Source organism: Labeo rohita, chromosome 12 (genome assembly GCF_022985175.1).
Source record: "Labeo rohita strain BAU-BD-2019 chromosome 12, IGBB_LRoh.1.0, whole genome shotgun sequence".
Taxonomy (NCBI): Eukaryota; Metazoa; Chordata; class Actinopteri; order Cypriniformes; family Cyprinidae; genus Labeo; species Labeo rohita.
Window position 1 is genome coordinate 9,036,439 of NC_066880.1, and position 24,293 is coordinate 9,060,731.

At 35.9% G+C, this 24,293-nt stretch overlaps 3 protein-coding genes across 3 annotated transcripts in view; 2 read left to right on the forward strand and 1 right to left on the reverse strand.

The window, feature by feature from the left end:
- Window positions 1–9,913, forward strand: part of timp2a (TIMP metallopeptidase inhibitor 2a) — a 28,057-nt gene extending 18,144 nt beyond the window's left edge. The window contains exons 2-5 of the mRNA XM_051124071.1: window positions 5,034–5,134; window positions 5,228–5,339; window positions 6,253–6,377; window positions 7,623–9,913. Of these exons, the coding sequence (XP_050980028.1) occupies window positions 5,034–5,134; window positions 5,228–5,339; window positions 6,253–6,377; window positions 7,623–7,820 (536 nt within the window). The 3' untranslated portion in view covers window positions 7,821–9,913. The remainder of the gene's footprint in view (window positions 1–5,033; window positions 5,135–5,227; window positions 5,340–6,252; window positions 6,378–7,622) is intronic.
- sfxn2 (sideroflexin 2) lies at window positions 9,795–18,766 on the reverse strand. The gene is made up of 12 exons (XM_051124070.1): window positions 18,644–18,766; window positions 17,191–17,371; window positions 16,937–17,107; window positions 15,983–16,081; window positions 15,725–15,800; window positions 15,025–15,110; window positions 14,858–14,918; window positions 13,477–13,543; window positions 13,308–13,357; window positions 12,906–12,955; window positions 12,753–12,800; window positions 9,795–12,099 (listed from the first exon to the last, which is right to left on the reverse strand). The coding sequence occupies exons 2-12, from the start codon at window positions 17,346–17,348 to the stop codon at window positions 12,000–12,002; spliced, it is 966 nt and encodes a 321-aa protein (XP_050980027.1). The 5' UTR covers window positions 17,349–17,371; window positions 18,644–18,766; the 3' UTR covers window positions 9,795–11,999.
- A 925-nt stretch (window positions 18,767–19,691) lies between these two features.
- Window positions 19,692–23,188, forward strand: arl3b (ADP ribosylation factor like GTPase 3b). Its single transcript, XM_051125069.1, has 7 exons — window positions 19,692–19,741; window positions 20,194–20,290; window positions 20,714–20,857; window positions 21,791–21,907; window positions 21,990–22,040; window positions 22,126–22,311; window positions 22,389–23,188. The coding sequence occupies exons 1-7, from the start codon at window positions 19,692–19,694 to the stop codon at window positions 22,434–22,436; spliced, it is 693 nt and encodes a 230-aa protein (XP_050981026.1). The 3' UTR covers window positions 22,437–23,188.
- Window positions 23,189–24,293: the final 1,105 nt, after the last annotated feature.

Consider the following 24,293-nt stretch of genomic DNA (forward strand, 5'->3'; position numbering starts at 1 on the left):
GAAACTTAAAATATCTGTTCCTCTTTCTTGTTCTTGCCAGAGGCACTCCCAACACAAATAAATGTTGCATATTGACACTGCTCCTCATTTTAGGTCACCAAATGGCTATGTACAGTGTGGACATGGGAAGGACTGGTTATTTTTAGCTGAATATGTTGCAAAAAGTGTGACTTTCAGTATATATCTGGACAATTTAGCAAACTGTTTGCCAAGCAGCAACACGATCCACCCGTTTACTGAGACAAGTTTAGCCTTGAGGGCGACATTAGCCTGTAATTGTTTCCTCATTGGTTTACTAGGCAAATGTAAACAAGACCAACAGGTAAACAACATCATTTTATAGCGATAGCTCATAAGCAATACTTCATTTCACAGCCTAGTGTTGAAGTGTGATTCATATATGGATTGATCAATGTCCTGTAAAGCACATAATTATGAATATGTGACAGTTGACCAGAAAACCAGTCTTAAGTAGCACGGGTGTATTTGTAGCAATAGCCAACAATACATTGTATGGGTCAAAATGATCGATTTTTCTTTAATGCCAAAAATCATTAGGATATTAAGTCAAGTTGATGTTCAGTGAAGATATTTTGTAAATTTCCTACTGAAAATATATCAAAACTTAATTTTTGATTAGTAATATGCATATGCAAGAAGTTCATAAGGACAACTTTGAAGTCGATTTTCTCAAATTTTTTGCACCCTGAGATTTTAGATTTTCAAATAGTTGTATCTCAGCCAAATATTGTCCTATCCTAACAAACCATTCATCAACGGAAAGCTTATTTATTCAGATTTCAGATGATGTATAAATCTCATTTTCAAAAATATTACCCTGGTTTTGTGGTCCAGGGTCACATATTATCACAACACTTACTTAAAATCGTGAATACACAATGATTTCCACCAGCATTTGTCAACTAGCAGTATCTAAATGCTTGAACAGAATGTTTTGTAATGTAAAAACCAAACAAACTTTGTTTTGTGCTGCATTTCTTTAAAATGAATGCCACTTTATGGTTTTAGTTATATTGCACAACTTTCTGGAATACTTCTGATTGGTCAATCATTCTGTCAAATTATTTGGTAAATTGTATAATCAACCATTGTCCCACCATTTGACCATTGTGTTATACTAATATACTCATAATGTAAATATTTAATGTCCATTTGTTTACTTGTTTTGGTTAGCAATCATATAATGAGTGGGAAAATACATATTCATTTGGTCATTATTGCAAAATATACCCCTTAAGAATTGCTTAATCATCCTGTGAGTAATTTGCAGTAATGGCTGTTGATGCAGTACACTATTCTTTATATGTAATGCAAATGCGCTTCTGCATTTTTCGTTGAGGTTTGAAGGAACAGTCCACCCAAAATTGAAAATTCTGTCATTAACTTAATCTCGCATTGTGGAACACAGAAAAAGTTTTGATAAATGTTGTTTTTTTGTCTATATAATGAAAATCGATGGGATCCAGTGTTGTTTTGGACCCTCTGACTAAAGATTTTGTCAGACATTGCACATACAATATATTCTACTTAACTTCATTAAGGACGTAATTCATAATTATCTGTAGATCTTTAAATACCTAAGTACATTTAACAGATGAAAGCTCTGTAAAATAGAAATTAGTAGAGCTTATCGCAAAAATAAAGCATGACATTGTTTAAGTTCTGCTTAAGAGTTAAGAGTTTGTATAAATGTAATACACAGTTTATATTTAAAAGTTTGCAGCTGTTTACCTGTCTGTCTCTATGAGGATGACATGATTTAAGTTTATAGTTGTAGAGGGTGAGGAGTTTTGTTGAGTGATAGAGATGCTTCTTTACATTTCATTCAATGTTTCCATGCAGTACTTCAGTGAAAAATAACAGCCATTTAAAAACGATTTAGGAAAATAAGGGTGAGTATAAAAGGCAAGAGAATGAATGAGTCAGCGCAAGGTTGTCATGTGTCAGCTTCTCTAGAGGAGGCGTCTCTGCCGCATGTTGGCTGACCTGACAAAGAGAGCTAAAGAAATGCTGGACAGCTGCAAACGCTCAACTTGCAGGAAATGGGATTTGGGTTTGGGGGCATGACTCTCTTTATATGAGAGAGACCTCTCGCTGCTGTTTAGACAAGGCCTCAGATGAGAGGTGGCATGGAGAAAAGTGCGGTAAAGTCATGTGCCTTTTCATCTTTTTATGATGACGTGACAGATTCTCTTCAGGCCTTGTGCTGTAGCTTGTGTTATTTTACTGAGTCCAACTAGTGGTGGAAAAACATTGAGAATATTCAACACTCGAAAAATAATTCTTTGGCTGAACTTGATGTAGTTGTTGACAGTGTTTTTTAAACTTCGGGAATGGGTTTTCTTAACATCAAATTAAACTGTAAACTGAAACTGGGCTGAAAACTCAACTGAGTAAAACAATAAAATGATATCTATCGATCATCTTGCAGTTAAAGTCTAAAGAACAGTGCATGTTAGCATGATAAATGCGGGTTTTTACCAGACTAAGCACAAGCTCACCACAATAGGGTTACCCACAACACCAACATAACAAACTTCTCTATATTTCAACATAATGATAAAAGCTAAGAAGTTTCTCATTTCTCACCGTGTTAAAACGGTTCAAATAACACAATACAAAATTCACTTACCCTGTTCGGTCCTGTGGAAATGATGCTAGGAACTGGAAATCCCCTGCTTAGTAGCAATGCTACGCTAACGGAAATTGTTCATTTAGTCTCAGCTCGGCAGACATCTTGGAAAACGCCCTCAAACACCTATTTTCAGTCATGCCAGTTCAGCTCCTCTCTCCTGTACTGAAATTGAGAAAATCTTTGAAACTGTTAAATAAAATAACATTTTAAGTAAGGAATGAAATTTGTACATTTTATGGGTCTGGCTTCCGGTCTCTTCCACGTCCAGCTATTTTTAGCTTTACAAAACAGCTCATTTTACTGCTTGACATGCTTAGTGTGTCTTACAATGTTATTTTAATGTATTATCTTAATTATGAATGCACTGATTTGTAGTGCAGACAATTTTAGCATTTACTGCACATTGTTTTTCTTCTCGATGTTTTTATATAGCAGCTAATAAACTGGAAGTTTTGCCCATAGGCTTATTTCTGTGTTAAAGCCCTGGTGAAAAAAACAGCATATGCTGGTAGGTATGTTTTGATGCTGGTTTATGCTGGTCCTTGACCAGCAACATGACCAGCATATACCAGCAAAGGACCAGCTTAAACCAGCAAAGGACCAGCATAAACCAGCAAAGGACCAGCACCAAAACATACCTACCAGCATATGCTGTTTTTTTCACCAGGGAGAATAAGGTAGTTTCTTTAATTCATTTGTAATCAAGTCTCCTCCCCTTATAATGTCTTTGATAAACTTTTTATACATTTAATGGATTTCACGTTAAGAAAATATCGGGTCTAATTCACTATCCATAAAGCCAACAAACGAACCTTCAGTATGATTTCAAAAACAACAGATTCCAGCACTACATCGCATCTTACTGAACAGAAACAAATGTCATATGTTTCATCTGCATTAGGTACGTCAGTGCCTGTGAAACTTAGAGGCATGATAGTACTCACATCGCTGACAGTGTTACCAAGGCTCACCCCAATCAGCCTGATGAGGGCGCTACAGCAACCAAAAGTATGAAATCACTCATAACTCCTAAACCGTCAGTCACAGGCTGAAGTGTTTTATGTCGTTGGAATCCTTGGTTCACGCCAGACAGAACGCACTCAGATTCGATCATGAGCCTGATAGATTTTCTACTATTTTGGATTTTTATGAAAAACATACTTTTGCGAACTAGTTCTAGGTTTTTGCCTGATCGGAACCAAACCAGTGCAGAAAAATTCTCTGGAGAGTGAATATCAATAATTATCAATAAGAGTTTAACTTTCTACTCACCTTCGCAAAATGACGCCAAAACGTTTGAAAGGGGCGGAGCCACTTTAAGTAAAATGCCTGAAACTCTTGAACGGAATGAGATATCTTTGCCAAACTCAGAACACTTATATAAGAGCTAAATCTGAGGTCACAGGACAAAAATCATGGAGCTTGACCACTTGGTGGCGCTATAAGAGAGAAAAAACATAAAAATGACTATACCTACGCAACCATTTGTCGTATCAACATGAAAATTGTTGAGCACGGTCTTGGTCCAAAATGCCACAAGTGTCTATAAGGACATTTGCGTATCTCAAAAAAAACATGGCCACCACTGGCAGATGAAAAATTGCTAAACTGCATCTTTCAAGGGTGTAAACGATTGTATGTTGCATGTTTTTTTTACGTACATTCACGCAATATCCATATCATGTGATAGAACTCCTCATTCCGGACAACTTTGTCTCTAGAACTAGAACTGCTGCTGTCAATCAAATAGTTTGTAAAATGATGTAAATAACTTACTTTTGTGAACTAATCTAATCAGTTAAATCTGGAAAACACTGCAGTACAATTCTCTAAACTCTCAAGGTCAATAATTATCAAAAAATGTTGAAATTTACCCTTTGGGAAGCTATAATGGGGTCGTTCAGAAAGGAGGCCTGTCCAAATTTACCCAAAATCCTATAAAGCCTAAAGGAAAACTTCTAAACAAGGTGATTCTAAAGAAGCATGTAAAGTTTTAAGGAGATCAGACCACAGCTGGCGCTATAACAGTGGTACATTAAAAAACATAATATTTCTGTGGTAAATTACTTGGATTTGCCAAAATGCTTTTTTAAATCATTGATTTAGGTTGTTACAGACTTTGCTACATAATGTCTTTTTTTCACATGTGCTTAAATGCCTTAAAGCGCTTGAACCCCGGTAATCGCTGCTTGCAGCTATATTTTCAGTTATATTTTTTAGAAGTAATTTTACTAAAACCTTATGAAGCATGTACTAAAATCTTTGTAAAAATTAGACTAAAGATTAGTCTCATTTTTACTCAAACACTTATGATAAAAGATTTTCTTTTTGCAGTTAGCTCTTGAAATTAACATTTTCATTATTAATTTCTCTGCAGTAATCAGGGCCAAGGTGGTTGGAAAAAAAGAAGTGGATTCTGGGAATGATATTTATGGGAACCCTATCAAGCGGATCCAATATGAGATTAAACAGATCAAGGTGAGGGATGAAGATGACAGCTGTTATTCAGATCTAACCTACAATGAATATATCTTGCATTGAATAAAACGAGATTTTGTTGTCCTCTCTCAGATGTTCAAAGGCCCGGATCGCCACATTGACGTGATCTTCACCGCCCCCTCATCCGCAGTGTGCGGGGTGACGAATTTGGACACTACTGGCAAGAAGGAGTACCTCATCTCAGGTAAAAGACTGTTATTTCACTACAGCTGTTGTTTTTGGTCAAATAAATGTACAGTCTAACCACACAATGCTATTGGTTACTGCCTTCACAGCAAAGCACTTGCCAGTTGGCACATGCTTCACTCAAGGCGATCCGTTTTCAGACAGGACAGAAGTTTACAAACCGTGACTTACTGATGTACAATGTGCTGAATTTACAGCTGGGTTTCAATACTCTTCTAATGAACTTGCTGAGCAGGCAACTCTGAAGGGAAAAAACACAGAATATAAAAGAACGTCAAAAGATGAACACAGACAACTTCTGGTTTCCCCATCTCAGACCATTCCAGCAGAGCCCAAATTACAGAGTTGACAAGGCAGAGGTCTGTGGAGGGTAGCAATTGCCTTTAAAGCCGAAGTTTTAGAGGAGGAGGGGAGGTAAAATAATGAGAGAGCTGATCCTGTAGTGTGGAGTAACTGCTGAGGTTGTGTTTTCAAGGCACACATTCCCTTCTCCACACTGAGTAGAAACGACCCAGGTTTCAGATTGTAACCAGAACAGACCTTCAGAAACGTCAAAAATAGAAACCATCTTGAGGTTGTTTATGTCATTGTATTTGTACGTTCTCTCCCATTTTCTGAAGTCCCAAATTGCGGTTAGCTTCTCCTGTTCTCCACCGTCAGGGTTCACAAGCTTTTGCATGTAATGTTTTTCACCAAATCTGTGCTTTGACTCTGCTGTGACCTCTATGAAATGTGGTTCAGTCATAATACAGAACAATAGATGACTAACAGAAGGGTTCAGTTTATAAACGTGGCAACATGTTATCGTGTTCTCGTGTGTTGTTATTTTGTCTGTTGGGCCTTGCTGGGCCCGTGACTATCAGATGTTCAAAGATTGTTCAGATTGTTGTGTCTGCACATTGTGTTTCCAGGCAAGGCGGAGGCCAACGGCAAGATGCACGTGACTCTGTGTGACCTCATCATGCCCTGGGAATCCATGAGTGCCACCCAGAAGAAGAGCCTCAGTCAGCGCTACCAGATGGGGTGTGACTGCAAGGTGAGTACATTTTTTCTGTGGACACAAAATAATCATTACTGTGGAACATGCTGCCAACCTGGGTTGTGCACTTCAGAATAGACTAGAAGAACAAGCTGTTTCTTTCTTTCTTCTTCTTTCTTTCCATCCATCCCTGGAATTGTCTGTCTATTCATTCTTCTATCTATCCATCCTGTCTATCTATCTATTCATCTATCTATCTATCTATCTATATCTGTCTGTCTGTCTGTTTGTCCATCTGCCAGTCCATCATCCATTAATCATCCATCCATCCATCATCTATTTGTCTGTTCATCTGTCCATCATGCATCCATTTATCCATCCATCTATCATCTATCTGTCCGTCTGTCCACCCATCATGCGTCCAACATTCATCCATCCTGTCTATCTATCTGTCTGTCTGTCCGTCCGTCCAGCCGTCAGTCCATCATCCATTAATCATCCATCCATCCGTCCATCTATCATCTGTCTGTCCGTCCGTCCGTCCACCCGCCCATCATGCGTTCATCATTCATCCATCCTGTCTGTCTGTCTATCTATCCGTCCGTCCATCCATCATGCGTCCATCATCCATACATCTATCTGTTCGTCCATCCATCCATCCATCATTCATCCATCCATCTATTCGTCCGTCCGTCTATCATCTATCTGTCCATCCATCCATCCATCATGCATCCATCTATCTATCGGTCCATCCGTCCGTCCGTCATCCATTAATCATCTATCCGTCAGTCCGTCCATCCATCCATCAATCATCTATCTGTCCATCATGTCATCTGTCTATCTATCTTATTATTCATCTATCATGCATCCATCATCCATCCATCCATCATGTCATCTGTCTATCTATCTGTCTATCGATCTATCTTATTATTCATCTATCATGCATCCATCATCCATCCATCCATCATGTCATCTGTCTATCTATCTGTCTATCGATCTATCTTATTATTCATCTATCATGCATCCATCATCCATCCATCCATCATGTCATCTGTCTATCTATCTGTCTATCGATCTATCTTATTATTCATTTATCATGCATCCATCATCCATCCATCCATCGATGGAAGCACCATTGTCTATCTTTCTGTCTGTACAAAGTGTGGAAGCACCTACCTAGCTGATATTTAATAATAAAATGTATCTTAATTTTAGCATTTGCATATCTATATACTTTCTTTAAAAAAAACTACTAGTATCAGTATTACATCCTGTTAACAAACATTGTTGTTGCTGCACCAGATCACACGCTGTGCGACCTTCCCTTGCGAGATCAACGCCCCAGAGGAGTGCCTGTGGACAGATTGGGTGACGGAGAAGATAATTCACGGACGCCAGTCCGACCACTACGCCTGCATCAAGAGAGGAGACGGCTCCTGCGCCTGGTACCGTGGAGTCGCGCCACCCAAGAAAGAGTTTTTGGATGTGGAAGACCCTTAAAGTATCTCTCTCACTCTCCACACCACCCAATCTGAGATTTTTACAAATATCATAGATAAGGTGTAAGTTAATATCGACATAAAGACAAAACTCTACCAAATTGAATTTGAAATGGCTAGATTAGTGTACAGTCTTCATTAGATATCGCAACATGAGACAGAATGGTGCGAAAGTAAAGACCCCACCTAAGGCTGGCACCCAGAAAACACTTTGTCCCCATCGTGTGAGGGACAATCTTTAAAATGAGAGCACTTTCTGCCCCCCAAAACAGTGCTTAGATTTCTCTCTGCATAAAGGAAACTGCAATCTCATTTCACATTTTCAATTACTGGTCCAAACCCACACGGGGTGGTAGTGAAAGTATTACTTTTGAAGGTAGTGTAATTTCCCAAAGCCATGCCAATTGGTCCACTCAGATAAATGGTGAGGCAGGACTTCCCAGATAGTTCAAAGATGTGCGGGGACCTGGAAAGAACTTAAGACAGCTGGGGTTTGGGGAAAAAAACAAAAAACAAATTAAAGACCAAAGTCAATGTCGCTAGGCATGAATTTGTGACAGAAACAAAATTGTGCTGCTGACCAAATTTCAGAATGTTGAACTGTTGTATAAGAAGCTGTTCTTCATTTCACTTCCACTGTTTTTCATCACGGCGTATCCTTCGCATATACGAAAAATGAAGGAATAACAATGTAAACATCTATTATTCAGTTCTAGAGTTCACAATTAGCAATATGCAACGAATTCCTCTCCAATTCGATTTTTTTATGCACATCCCTAATTTGTTTTGTCAATATGTCTGTTTACCTTTCTGAACCTTGTCTCAAACGCCCACGACGAGTCCGATTTACGCATTTTTTCCTCCGTTAATAGTTCAGTGATGATACTATTTGAACTTGTTGCACTTTTTAAAGACAAAACCAAGAGGACCGTCTCCTCTTTTTTTGTAATTCTCATTTTCAATGCTTTTGTTATTGATTTGCAAAAATGCTTTATCTTTAAGAACTACAGCATCAGTTATCTAAGGTCCTAGTGAGCTGTTTTATCTTCCGTATTGTTCTTATTAGATTATGTACCCGAAGAGGTACGTAAGACTTTAGTTGCCATGGTAATGGGAAGACCCTTCGTTTTGCCCTAGAGTAAAACAAGGCTGATTGGATTGGCATGCAAAGACACAGGCCTATAGCATGCGCTGAGAAAGAGGAAACAAAGAGCGAGGTTCCTTCCTCCTGTGATGTCGATAAACTCAGGAGTTTATTGGCAGCTTGAGAGGAAGGCACAGAGTTGGGTTGTTGCAACCGTCCCCTGATTGGGGGTTGCCAAGTCACGTGATTGACTGAGGGTGAGGCGTTACAATACTAGTTGCTAGGCGCTTCGTCAGGGTGAACCATGTGGCCCGATGTGGTCATAGTGATTGAGAGGAAGAAAGAGAACAAGACTGATGTTGAACCGACGAAAGCAACAATAAGTGTTGATCGATTTGGACGATATAATGCATCATAACCATTGTATAAAATCAACACCGAGATCATTTGTATTGACAAAGGGAGCATTCCTATGGGTATTCGTTCAATTCACGCCTTTCTATTTTGGCTATCAGTGTTCCAGCATAAATGTACGAAGCTTTTTTTTTGCCTAAGTGTGATTTAAATTAAGATTTTTGTTTCAGTATCCTTTCTTCATACCAGAAGCGTTGTCATACACAAGCTTGAACTCCTACGAATAGTCTATATAAATCTACAAGGTTAATGTTTAATATGCATCGAGCTATAACTACTTAAACTGCTTTGTATGAATTGTTATTGAACTTTAATGGCGTAAGTTAAATGATTTTGTTTTCCACGTTTCTACTTTTTTAATGTGTTATTACCTTTGATTTATATGATCATTGTGTTATTTTTACCAGTCTTTTGTCTTTCTCTTTTATGATTTGCTGAAAAGAGCAGGAATGTGAGACCTAATGTCTGAACCACATGATAAAAGTTGTGGTAGAAGAACCAGACTATGCATGTCTTTGATGCTTTGTGTAATTCCCATGTGGACGTTCACTTGACGGATAAATATACAGTATTACCAAATAAAACATTAAACTACATCAGCTTGTCCCATTAGTATTTTTAAGTCTATTATTTTGATATTTCTGCATAATCTAATTCAATATCCATATATTCTGTGTATACTTCAGCACACATATACATACACTCATTTATTTCAGATTGTTCTAAAAAGTGGTTTCTGGTGGCTTTATAGTATATTTTAGCCCATATGTGACCCTGGACCAAAAAAACTAGTCGTAAGTAGCACGGGTATATTTGCAGTAATAGCCAACAATACATTGTATCGGTCAGAATTATCCATTTTTGCTTTATGCCAAAACAAGATCATGTTCCATGAAGATATTTTGTAAATTTCCTACCGTAATGTATCAAAACTTAGTAATATGTATTACTAAGAACTTAATTTGGACAACTTTAAAGTGTATCTCAGACAAATACTGTCCTGTCCTAACAAACCATACATCAAAGGAAATTTAAAAAAAATTGACCCTTGTGACTGGCTTTGTGGTCCAGGGTCACATGTTTACCTTCACAAAACACGATCAGATACTGCCCTCATGTGGCAGGAATGAATATTGAGCGCCCAGTTGTAGATAAAATAAACACAAGGTCCACTTTGGTTCAACTCCCATGAGTTATCACAGACCAGGGGTTTATTTCGACAGCTGTCTGTTTATTTCATCATCTTGTAATGATGAAAACAAGTACGTAACTCAGATCAGTTCACAGTGAGGGCAGGTTATGGACCCAACAAGCGCCATGAATGTTTTTGAATTTAAGGCACACTAACCGTGAAATACTGTTTTAAACTGATGTTTAATAGACTGTACTTTCCCAAAATGCTTGTAACTAGTATTTCAAACGTAAACATTTATGATTTGACTCTGCACAGGTCAAACGTTTTGGGACAGTAAGATTTTTAACGTTTTTTTAAAGAAGTCTCTTCTGCTCACCAAGCCTGCATTTATTTGATACAGAGTACAGCAAAAACAGTAAAAATATTTTTACTATTTAAAATAACTGTTTTCTATTTGAATACATTTTAAAATGTATTTTATTCCTGTGATCAAAGCTAAATTTTCAGAATCATTACTCCAGTCTTCAGTGTCACAGAAATCATTCTAATATGCTGTTCAAGAAATATTCTGTATTATTATCATTATTTAAAACAGTTGAGAATTTTTTCAGGATTTTTTGATGAACAGAAAATAAAAGCTTTTTGTAACGTTAACACTATATCATCATAGAAATTAATACTTTTATTTAGCAAGCATGCTTTAAATTTATCAAACGTGATGATAAACATACATATGCTGTTACAAAATATTTCTATTTCAGATAAATGCAGTTTTCAACATAATAATAATGATAATATATATATATATTTTAGCAGCAAATCAGAATATTAGAATGATTTCTGAAGGATTGTGTGACTGGAGTAATGATGCTAAAAATTCAACTTTGAAATCACAGGAATAAAATACATTTTTAAATATTTTCAAATAGAAAACCATTATTTTAAATATTTCATAATTGCACTGTTTTTGCTGTACTTTGAATCAAATAAATGCAGGCTTGGTGAGCAGAAGAGACTTTCTAAAAAAACATTAAAAATATTACTGTTCAAAAACTTTTGACTGGTAGTGTGTATGTCTGACAGTTTAAGAAAAACCTGCTAAAATGATTTCACTGATGGCTTTAGAGGCTATTAAAGCATTAAACCTTAAAAATAAACTTTTCCTGAGAGATGTATGTGGTAAATGACAGCGTTTGGCATCAGAGGGAAACATTTCTCAGACTTTTCAATCTGTTCCCGAGTATTCAGGAACGATCATATACAACAGGAACGGATGACAGGGCAACTGGATCAGCTTTATCCAAAGTCTATAAATTCTCTGTAAAATTTATTTTTACAGAGAATTTCGATTCACAAATCAAACCGATTCTTTGCAGCAGTCAGTGCCAAATGTAAAAAGACTATTCATAAATTATGCTTTAGTGCATAACAACCTTCTTTTTTAAAAAAAACTCAAATCAAAAAGCTTCTTTTTAGCAACAAAAATTGTCAAAAAGAGCTTTTAATTGGCCGATGACTTATGCATCCAGTCTGTGATTGGCCAGCACTCACAGGCCCTTGTTGAAGTAGACATAACTGACACGGTCGCCGTACTGAGAAACGATGGACTCCCTGAGCTCAGGTTCCAGTTTGGATACAGCCATAGAACTGCAAATCAAAATGCAAATGATTGATTAGTCCGGTATAGCTCAGAAAACACCAAACATCTGAATAAAGCATTTTAGAAGAGATAATGGATAAAACAGCTGCAAAAAGTTGCGTGAATAAGCTTAATGCCATTATGAAACTGTGATTAGCTCCAAAATTATTTGCTATAGTCACTGTTGATGTGTTAGTCAACATTATATCACTTGCTCAACAACAGATCCTCTGCAGTGAATGGGTGCCATCAGAATGAGAGTCTAAACAGCTGACAAAAACATCACAATCCACACCAGACTCCAATCCATCAATTTATGTCTTGTAAAATGACAGTTTGTAGTGAAAAACATCTTAATAACACTTAATTTCACTTCAGAAGATGTTAATTGATGGACTGGAGTCGTATGGATTACTTGTGGATTATTATGAAGTTTTAATCAGATGTTTGAACTCCCTTTGTTTTAACGGCACCCATTCGCTTTGGTGAGCAAATGATGTAATGCTAAATTTCAATGAAGAAACCAACTTATCTACATCTTGAATAGCCTGAGGGTATTTTTTAAGCAAATTTAAATTTTTGAGTGAACTATTCCTTTAAAAAGATACTATCCCTTTAAAAAAAGATGTTTTTTGGCATGTACAGTATATGCAAACTTTACCATCTCTGAGGAAACAGTGAACACGCTGCAGGCACCATGAAGATCAGACTGTGAAACACAGAAGGGTTTGTTATTTCTTCCACTGAAAGATGATCTCATATATTTGCCATATAAACCGGTGCTATTTTCATAATAAGAAATGTGATCACTTACAATACGCCAACCATCATGACTTGCAGCGGGCCATGAAGAAATGTGATTTTCTGCAAAAGATTGGACGAAACAAACAAATATGCTTTATATAAAATCATACATATACAGCAAGAAATGTATAGCTTTTACAGACCCAGGAATCCCAACATAATATAAAACTATCTTTGTAAGATTTATAATAATTGTAATTGAAAACATTATTATGCTACATAAAACCATTTGAAAACCTGTATGCATTGATGGTAGCTGACTGTTATATGACGACGACTCAACAGGCGTTGGTTTTGAGGTCTGAGAGTGAGTGAATTTATAACAGAAACACCTGCAGATCATAAACTGGCTATTTTATCACTTCTCTGTTCCATTGCGTACTCTTTGGATGCAAAACAACATCAGGCTCACCTGCATGAATCTGTATTTTTCCAGCCTCTGCATAATAATGGGGAGTATGACTGAAAAGAACAAAGAAAGCGGCTTAGGATTCAACATTGACTGGTGGGTGAGATGAGGACTGCTTTTTTTTTTTTTAGAACTGAGATCTGATAACAGCAGCCAAACTCTTTGCACTTACTCATGCCTGGCGCTGCCATGGTAACTCGAGAGATGACCACCTGTGTGATGCCCTTGACAGCTGCTTTCTATGACAAACACAGACAGTATACAGTATTTATTCAGTAACTGAAGAACAGAGAAATGCTTATGGTGTAAAAAAGCATCTTATCATTAAACTGATTATTGTAATGGTTCTGCTCATAAGCTTACGTACTCTGGTATGTATTAAATGTAAATTATAAAAAAAAAAATTGTTCTAACAGTAATGGATATCTTAGATACTAGGGCTGGGTTTTGCAAATTTCACAATTAGATTCTATTTGATTATGATTCACAAGCTTGCGATTCAACATAATTTATTCTGAAAACATATCAGGTATAGTACATGCCAAATTTTCTCACTGAATAAAAAAAAAAAAATCTCAACTTTTACTGTAAATTATACATGAGATTCAGCTGGTACTACATAACTATAATATTGAAGATTAAAATGAACTTATTTGTATACAAACGCTTAAATTACACACAACAATGTTTTTATAATAATTAAGTTACAATTACATAATTATATTTCTAGTTCAAATCATTTTTTAAAATATAAACATTTAAATCGTGGCTATCATAAAAACTTCATGGATTTATACAAACATTAAACAGTAAAAATATAATGAATAGGTTATATGATGCATATATTTAGTAACGTGCTGCTCTCTAGAGTTCATTTTTCTGAGGTAAATGTGACGTCATGTAACGTATTGTTTACAAACGGTTATAATGACGTGTCTGCGGTTGAAACACTGTTTGAGCGATTACGTGAGACGGATTTCGGTAAGCTGTACTCTTTCTTTTAACATACTTTTGGATGTTAATTCATATTTATTTTTCAAGACGTAAGTCTTAAAACTGCCGCTTCTCTGAACTGAGGAACTACAGTGATCTGTCACGCCACATTAAACAGCGCCAAAACAGCATTTACGGTTTGAATACTGTAATAAAATGGAAAATCTGAGACTTGGTTTCATATCAAAAGTAACAAAGCATAAAGCTTTTTGCGATTTGTTGGATGAGAGGTGCGTTGTTTAGTCCACTGACTGAAAACAGGCTAGACTAATCGATTCTTGGGATTTAAGAATTAATATCATTTTATAAAAATGAGAATAAATTAAAAATTGATATTTCAGCCTTATTAGATATATAAGATGCACAAGGAGGTAATGTAAAAATTAAGAGTATACAGGTGTTTAAACAGCCATTAGTGTAGTTTCTGTTTCTATTAATTTGTCTTATGGAATATAAGCAGTTTCTTTAGGGCAGTACTAGGGAGAATGTAAACTTTGGAGCAGAATAATATCATCGGGTGAGGTTATTTCACCCTGATACAACCAATAAATACTCCTCACCCTTGAGTGACCCAGTTTATTTCCATCTTCATCTGTCACAGCAATGCCGTTCAAAATCTCCCTGTATAGGAAAGAATAAACTGGATTGTTGTAATAAATAGACAGGTCAGCCTAGTGAGTAAGACCCATCTAAAAAAAAAGAGGGTAGGAAACGTAAGTGGTCTTACTGTTGTCTCATCATTGGAATGTTCACACAGTTAGCCGCGGCTACAGCAGCGAACGGCACCCATCGTGCCACAAGTGGAGGAGCTTTCTGAGGAGACAAATGTTAAAGGTTCACTCAAAATGCAAATTCTGTCATTAATTACTCACCCTCATGTCATTCCAAAACTGTAAGACCTTCATTCATCTTTGAAACACAAAATAAGATATTTTTGATGAAATCCGAGAGCTTTATGATCCTGCATAGAGAGCAAAGCAACTAACAATCATGGCCCAGAAAGGTAGCAAGGACATTGTAAAAGAATAAAATAAAATAACTCTATTCAAAAAAATTTGACTATTTTATCAATGTCCTTACTACCTTCCTGTGCCTTGAATGTGGTAGTTGCATTGCTGTCTATACAAGGTCAGAAAGCTCTTGGATTTCATCAAAAATATCTTAATTTGTGTTCAAAGATGAATGAAGGTCTTACAGGTTTGGAACGACATGAGGGTGAGTAATTAATGACAGAATTTTAATATTTTGGGTGAACTATCCATGTAATGTATGTTGTAATGCCATTAACTACATTACTATACATGATTTTCTCAAACTAAATGATATTAAAATATTCAGTTTGTACATCTTCTATTGTAATCGTCTGCATATCACAGATCATGTTTGCGGAGTATTCTCTTAATTATTTATATGAGGCTGAGTAATACCTTTGTATAGAGGTTCAGCCCGACCGCAGTGGCCAGCGCTGTGCTTGTTGCCGTCACATAAGCTACTCCAATCTGCCTGAGCAAAAAAAACACACACAACACAACAAAAAAACCCATATCTGTTACTGAAGCTTATCTGTTATTTGAAACTCCGTCCCAGACATCTGTTAATAAATCGCTAGGTATCACGAGACTGTCACATTTTAAGAGGTGTAAGTGAGTAAAGTTCAAAGAAAGAAAGGAGTCATAGGAACTTACTTTGGTGTGATGGGGGAAGCAGCATTGCGATTGGTGTAGTTGACCAGAGCGTTAAAAGACTGGTTAACCCACTGCCAGAACACTACAGCTGGAACTGTCCTACATGACCATACAAAATAACTGGTTAATAAAATATATAGTACATACTGTTATAAATAATTATAAATTACACTACCAGTTAAATGTTTTTGAACAGTACGATTTTGAATGTTTTTTTAAAGATGTTTCTTCTGCTCACCAAGCCTGCAATTATTTGTTCCAAAATACAGCAAAACCAGTAATATATTGAAATATTTTTACTACTTAAAATAACTGCTTTCTATTTGAATATATTTTAAAAGGTAATTTATTCCTGTGATCAAAGCTAAATTTTCAGCATCATTACTCCAGTCATCAGTGTCACATGATCCTTCAGAAATCATCATAATATGTTGATTTGCTGTTCAATAAACATTTATTATTATTACTATCAATATTTAAAACAGTTGAGTACATATTTTCAAGATTCTTTGATGAATAGAAAGATAAATGCTGTTCTTCTAACCTTACTATTCATCAAAGAAACCTTAAAAAAATCTACTCAACTGTTCAACATAATAATAACAATAATAATAGTTTTTTTAGAGCTGCAAATCAGAATATTATAATGATATCTAAAGGATCATGTGACTGGAGTAACGATGCTAAAAATGCAGCTTTTACATCACAAGAATAAATTGCATTTTAAAATGTATTCAAATCTAAACAGGTATCTTAAATAGTAAAAATATTTACAATTTTTACTGTTTTTGCTGTACTTTGAATTAAATAAATGCAGGCTTGGTGAGCAAAAGAGTTTTTTTTTTAAACATTAAAAATCTTACTGTTTAAAAACTTTTGACTGGCAGTGTATACTGTATATATTCTGAAATAAATATTAGAAATAGTAAAATAAAATGTATTTCAAGCACCGACCTGTAAAACTGAAGCATGAACCCTGTGATGGCCATACCCCCAGGCACCTGAAAAGACATTCTCCCTATCAAGTTCATCCTGTCACCTGTGTCAGGATGAAATGCAGAGTCATACAGCTTCTTGGCATAGTGTAGCTGCTCCTCTGTTGTGCCAGGAGGAACAGAGCCAGCTCTGGGGGAGAGAGGAAGTCAGAGAGACTAAGAAACAGGGAGAAGAGAGAGAAATCATCTCATCAAATCAATCCATGTCTTCACCTGAAGCTCTCCACTAAAGCTTTGGCTTCATCTAGTCTGGAGTCAGGCAGCAGAACAGTGCGGCAGTCAGTGATGTTGAAAAAGTGTTTGAGACGGCCCACGAACGTGGATTGATCCCAGCGTGGGGCGTCGATATCAAAGCCCTTCAGAGCTTCCATGGTTCTCTCTCCTTACAAACAGCCTGGGTGGAAAAACAGAAAATAAAAAATATTCAATACATTGATGGTTTCTAGTTCCAGCCTACAGAAAATTGTGCTAAGAGACACAGAGCAAAACAAATGTGACATTTTAGATTAAATTTATGTTCTGAATATATTCAATAGCATAAACCAAATGCAATTTTTGTGAGTGGCTTAAAATGAAATGTGAGTTCTTTCTTATTTTACTACTAACAGGTTTCTCAAACAAAAGCAGCATATCTCCAAATGCTATGATAAGAAAGCCAAAAGCAAGGCTCTCAAAGTGAGGCCAGCTATGCAAACAGATGTATGGGTAAAAAGAAAAAACAGACCAGGGCCTTGACCAATAATCTTGACTAGTGAAAGCGAGAAATGGACTCTTGAGAGTCTGACCTAATTCTAACCAATTTAGTTCAGTCTTCCAAGTTAAAAATCAATGAAGTTTCCACTAATCCCTAACAAGTATGGTTTAAAAAAAAAAATGTAGAGGATACTATAAGTATCTACTTATATACTTTACACTTTGCATATGTTACTTTTTAATGCAATGTATTACAAATATAGTAGTCAACATTTGAAGTGAATCAAAACCTTGTTGTCCTAAAACCAAAACAATACCTGTTCTTGTCTTAGAACAACTTTGCTGAACTTTTTTGATCCACTTAAATGTTGACTACTGTATATCGAAATGAAAGCAAAGCAGGTGGACCAGGTTTGACTTTTGTAAAGTCACTATTTACTGCATTGAATTGAAAATGCACAAAAGGCAATGCACAAAACAAGCAAACACAGAATGACTTCCAATGGGACCAAACTTGTCAAAGCTTATTTTCATTCAGATAATTTGTTTCCCTACCGGTTTAACCTGATTTACTGGTAACAGAAAATGTAAAACATATACTGTGATTAAAATAAAATAAAATATCACCAAGCTAATACAACTATGTACAGTATATGTACTATACCAACTACGTTAAGAAGTTTAAGGAAAACAGACGTCGACTGAATTTCTGGAGTTGCATAACAAAGTAAGCATTCTATTTTAAAACATCAAGACTTCTCAAAGCATGAATTTTCATAAAAACCAACCCTGCAATAAATTTACATTAGACGTATGCAAAGTAGCAGCTAATTAGAAAGCAGACTGTATCAGAAAGACCATGTTGTCCAGCAGCTTGCATCAGTTCATGTGCACTGTACACAAGCACCCGGATATGCGCTGTCAAAACAAATCAGACAAAACCACAAATATCAGATGTGCTGCATTAAAATACCTTTGTGAAGTGGCGTTACACTCTTGTTTATATCTCGTGGCACTGCAGTATAAGTAAAAACATAAATGAAGCGGGTTAAACACTGATGATGTGGGCTTGAAACAGTAGACGAGCACGTGGCATTCTTCCTTCCAATCCCTGACGAGAAGAAGCTCCCTCCCCTTACAGAGAGTAAATCAGAGTCGTTTGCGCAAATCGGTTCCTTCGAACAGTTCAAAGAGGCGATTCGAAAACAACTGATTGAACTATGAAATGACCCGCTGTAAAATGTTTCTAACAAAATACTATTAACATGTAGTTGACAAGTCTTAGTTTAGTGTGTTGCAGCCGATGCAACTCATAAAACACAAAGGCATTTAGAAGCAATCACAGTTCACTCCAAATGGGACGATTCTCGGTTCAGTTGAGTCGTTAGCTGAATTCGGAATAGCATTCTACGCTTACCTTTTTTGCCATATATGTATATGTATGTGGCAAGGATTGTAACAGTAGTATGCTTGTTATTAGTATGCAAATTGAGTAGATGAGTTCAGTGGCGCTGACTCGAGAGCCGCTCGAATCGATTTAGTTCGATTCTTGAACGAATCGTTCAGAGCAGTTTTATAAGGTTCAATCAACCCTGGCGAATTTTTCTTTTCAGAAATGTAAATTTTCCTGCAAAACCCTGCTTTATGTGCTTTAAAAATGGAACACTATATTGATCGAATATACTGATTTTCTATTAAATAAAAGGCAATTAAAAAGAGCCTGGATGAAAAACAACACATACAAGAAATAACTCAATACATTGATGTTTCTAGTTCCAGTCTGCAGAGAATTGATTAAGCTAAGACACACATTTTTAACTAAAAACATGTTCTGATTAGACTTAAGTGGTCTGAAACTGCTTGGCACAAACCAAATGCAATTTCTGATTCGCAAATGGTGAATTTATATTACTTTGAGTCCAGGGGTGGCTTAAAATAAAATGTGAGATCATTTGCAGTCTTCATTTACGTCGTATTATTATTATATTTTTATTACTATCTGGTTTCTTATCTAACAAAGCATGGTATTTCCAAATAATAAGCAAGCCACAACCATAGCTCTCACAGTGAGGCAATTAAAATTAATTTCTTTAATATTTTAATATTAACATATATTAAGATCCCCTTACTGTGCAAATATTTGTGTTACATTCCTGATTTCCTGAATTATTTGTAACATGTGGTTCATATTGTCTTACTAATAAAAAGATTAGTTCTGATACTTTTACTAAAATAATTTTACTTATAATTTTTTAATATATTACGCATTATACACAAAATGTAAAAATATTTATTATGAAATTCTTTTCCAGTTCCATACATCTTCATATTATTTGATCTGTGTGTGCAGAAATATAATCAGCAAATTAAAAACATAATTGAAATCGAGACTGTTATTATAATTTGTTTTAATAAAATTTTATTTATTTCTGTATTAAAATATATATTTTAAAACGGCATTAAACATTAAATAAAAAATCGGTTAGCAGAGCTAAATGTTTATGTGTACCACGTCACTTTTAGCCCTTCTTGGAATGCGCGTCTTTTTTGCGTACTACGTCACCCCCTCTTCCCCTTAGTAACCCTCAGCGGCGTCTCAGGGAGGCAGAATCACAAGATGGTGAGTTAAAGCGCTAACAATAAACATATTCTTACCCGTAGACGCTTTTCATTTGAGATTCAACATTCATATCCGTCACACTTTTGTTAAATCGAGTCCTGTTAGCCTCTGAGGAGAATAGTGGATTTGTTGTAATCAAGTGGTATTAAAGATGAGCAGCGGTTCTCGGTCGTGGATGAGATTAGCTTCCAGGACTGTTTAGGTGTCACGACTGTTCGAGAATCGCTTATGTATTGCATCCAAAGTCTGTTTTTATGTCTATTTTACGGGGAAAGTATATAAAGATCTATTTTCTTCAGTTACACATCCCTTGAGCATTCATTGCTCCTCTTGAAACCTGTTTGTTGATGCTCGTGTATGACGTCATGCTGCATGCATTGCATAAACTCATTGTATAATCTGCGCTTTTTACTTGATTTTTAGGGTTTGTTATCAATTTTAAGAAAACTCAAGAGTACTCCCGACCAGGAGGTGCGGATATTGCTTCTGGGGTTGGACAATGGTGGCAAGACCACCTTGCTAAAACAGCTGGCATCTGAAGACATCACTCATATTACTCCAACACAGGTGATACAGTCACTTAGGGTCCTCTTTTTCCCAGATATGTCCTGGCTGGGATTTCTACATTGCCTAAAATGTCCCGGTTTTGGCTTTGCTACGCTATTGTTTTCATACCTGCTGATGGTTATGACTGAAAAGTGATTTGCACTTCATGATTAGGTCAGTTACCTGGATGCGCAGCCATATTGGAGATACTCGGATGTAAACAACAGCATGGATTGCACGGTTAATGTACTAATATGTTGTTCTGCTAATTTATACTGTCTAAACCATGGAAAAAATGATTGGAAGCTTCTAAATCATATAGAAAAAGACTTAGTAAGAAGGAAAGGGCACAATATTTTGACAAAATGAAATTAATAGGTGTTAAATATGTATGTACAAGCAGAATTAGGAGTAAGATATTACCCTAATATTTTACTAACCTGACCCAAAATGATAAACACGAATGTTGTCAAGATTCTCGCTCTGTAAATCTTGGTTGAGTTTGGCCAACCACAAATGACTTTTGTTCCTCAGACAGTTTTATGCACTCTTCTCGTTGATTTGTTATAACTTGTGGTAGTCTATAGTACTCCAAATGTTTTCCTGGTCCGACTGAGTAGTACAGCTCATTTTCAGCAGCAATAATCAGGAAAAAATGCAAGTTTCATTCGGTACATTCAGTACGTAATCATTCGATCGTGGCTTGCAATGCAATTATGCATATGTATAATGTGTGTTTGACTGTAGAGAGCATATAAATAGGAAAACAATGCCAAAACCCAGACATTTTAGGCAATTTAGAAGTCGTGGCCAGTTGTGGCTTCTAAATGCAGGCTCTATGGTGGTAACATTAAGCTAATTAAGAGTTAATGGATGTGTTAAGTCCTTTACCTGGTCAGCTGCATTTTATTACCATAGCAAGTTTAATAGCTTAATATTTTTTTCTCTCTGTAGGGTTTCAATATTAAGAGTGTCCAGTCGCAAGGATTCAAATTAAACGTGTGGGATATCGGTGGTCAGCGAAAGATCAGACCTTACTGGAGGAACTACTTTGAGAACACAGATGTACTGGTAAGCTCATTTGTCTGATTAAAAGCCATTCCACAGTCCACTTTGGGACATGTTGTTAATTGGACACTCCTTTTGATTTCAGATTTACGTTATTGATAGTGCAGACCGCAAAAGATTTGAGGAAACTGGACAGGTGATGTTTCGTTGCTATTATTTCTTCACTATTCCAAGCCATTTCTGCTTTCAGTGTTTAAATAAGTGAATTGATCTGCATGCAGGAGCTGGCTGAGTTACTCGATGAAGAAAAGCTCAGCGGCGTCCCGGTTCTGGTGTTCGCGAATAAGCAGGATTTGCTCACGGCAGCCCCCGCGTCCGAGATAGCCGAGGGTTTGAATTTGCACACTATCAGAGACCGAGTGTGGCAGATCCAGTCCTGTTCTGCCCTTACAGGAGAAGGAGTCCAGGTTGGTTTGGAATGCATTCTGTTAGTCAAATCTGACTTTGAAACTGCAGTATTGGACTGACTCAAATGTTATTTCAGGATGGGATGAACTGGGTCTGCAAGAGTGTGAACGCTAAGAGGAAATAGAGCTGTTTTCCAAGCAGGAGGGAATACAACCATGACTTTGGAAAAAAAAACTGTCAGTAGGTATAGGAAATGAAGGCTTATAAAACTATTTAAAGTCACTTTTGCCTCTCCTTTTGGTTCTGTTTCCATATAATGAGTTTAAGTTAACAGTATCCTTTGCTAGTCTTTTAAACACAAAATTACGAATGTACGTCCATGTGATTTCACATTTGATTTGTTTGCTTTAGTACATTTCAAATCTTGATTCATTCTGCCTTCATTTCTTGTTTTTATATTGAATGTTATAGTTATTTAGAAGATTTTGTTACTGAGACATTTAAAAAGTGACAGCTTTCGTCTGTCCTTCCATACTGGCATTTCTCAAGGATATAACGTTCTTGTTACTCCATCTAAGGTCATATTTTTGTAAGTTTTCCTGAGAGTAACAGAGATAAGAATTACGGTACCCAAATGCAACATATAAGAAACATCAGTATATTCAAAAGAAAAGGGGACCATCAATAGGATGTTTTTGATAATTAAATGTAAATAATATTCCACATATCAAATTATTTTCTGCATATAGTCAAATTTTACAAATCCAGCATTTAAGGATTTCTTAGAGCTCTATAATGTGTGGCCTGTACAGCTGTAATCTATACATTGACGAGTGCAAAAGGACGTCTGTCGTCATCACATAAAGATTATTTCTGTAGCGTCTCTGAATGTTGTGATGTGTGTGAAACTGCTGAAGTAAAATACTGAAAACTGCATGTGTGATGTGTTATTCTTTGAGAATTCTTTTAGAGTATGTAATCCTAATTGTTCTGTTATGTTTATTTTCTTTGTTTGATTTGAAATGGGGTGGTTGCACCAATGCTAATACATTAGGATATCTGTCAGATGCACACACTCTCACAACATATGGTGTTGACAGAGGCACAGCGACTTGCCAAGTCACACTTCACATACACCTACGCTCATGTGATGTTGCTTATTATCTAATGCCGTTCTGAAAGCACATGGTATATTTTGTAAGCCATTGTAAAGACACGTTTTTAATACAAATCTGAGATTAATCCTTCAGAATGCATAAGTGTTATATAGGTGGCACTATTGTCCATGTTTACCATTCTGGCATTATTTTGTTTGCTAGTTCCTGATTCTGTTCTATTATTTCACTGCTCTTCATAAAACCAGTCATAAGTAGCACAGGTATATTTGTAGCAATAGCCAACAATACATCGTATGGGTCAAAATGATCAAGTTTTCTTTTATGCCAAAAATAATTAGGATATTAAGTAAAGACAAAGAAGATGTAGAAGATATTTTGTCAATGTCCTACTGTAAGTATTCATTTTTGATTAGTAATATGCATTGTTAAGAACTTCATTTGTACCACCTTGAAGGTAGTTTTCTCAATATTTTTATTTATTTATTATAATTATTATTATTGCACCCTCAGATTTCAGATATTCAAATAGTTGTATCTCAGCCAGATTTTATGTCCTATCCTAAAAAAACCATACATCAATGGAAAGCATATTTTTCAGCCTTCAGATGAATTTTAAATTTTTTGAATTTCAGTTTTATACATCATCTACTAAAACTAATATATATATATATATATATATATATATATATATATATATATATATATATATATGTTTGAGCATATAAGAATGGTTTCTAAAAATTCAGTTTTGTCATCACAGGAATAAACTATGCTGTGATAATATGTACTACTGTAATAATATTTCACAATATACACAATATAACTGCTAAAAAAAAAAAAAAAAATCCCCCCCCCCCCAAAAAAAATCCCAAAAATGAAAAATCGGTCATTATTTACTCACCCTCATGTCGTTTTAAATCAGT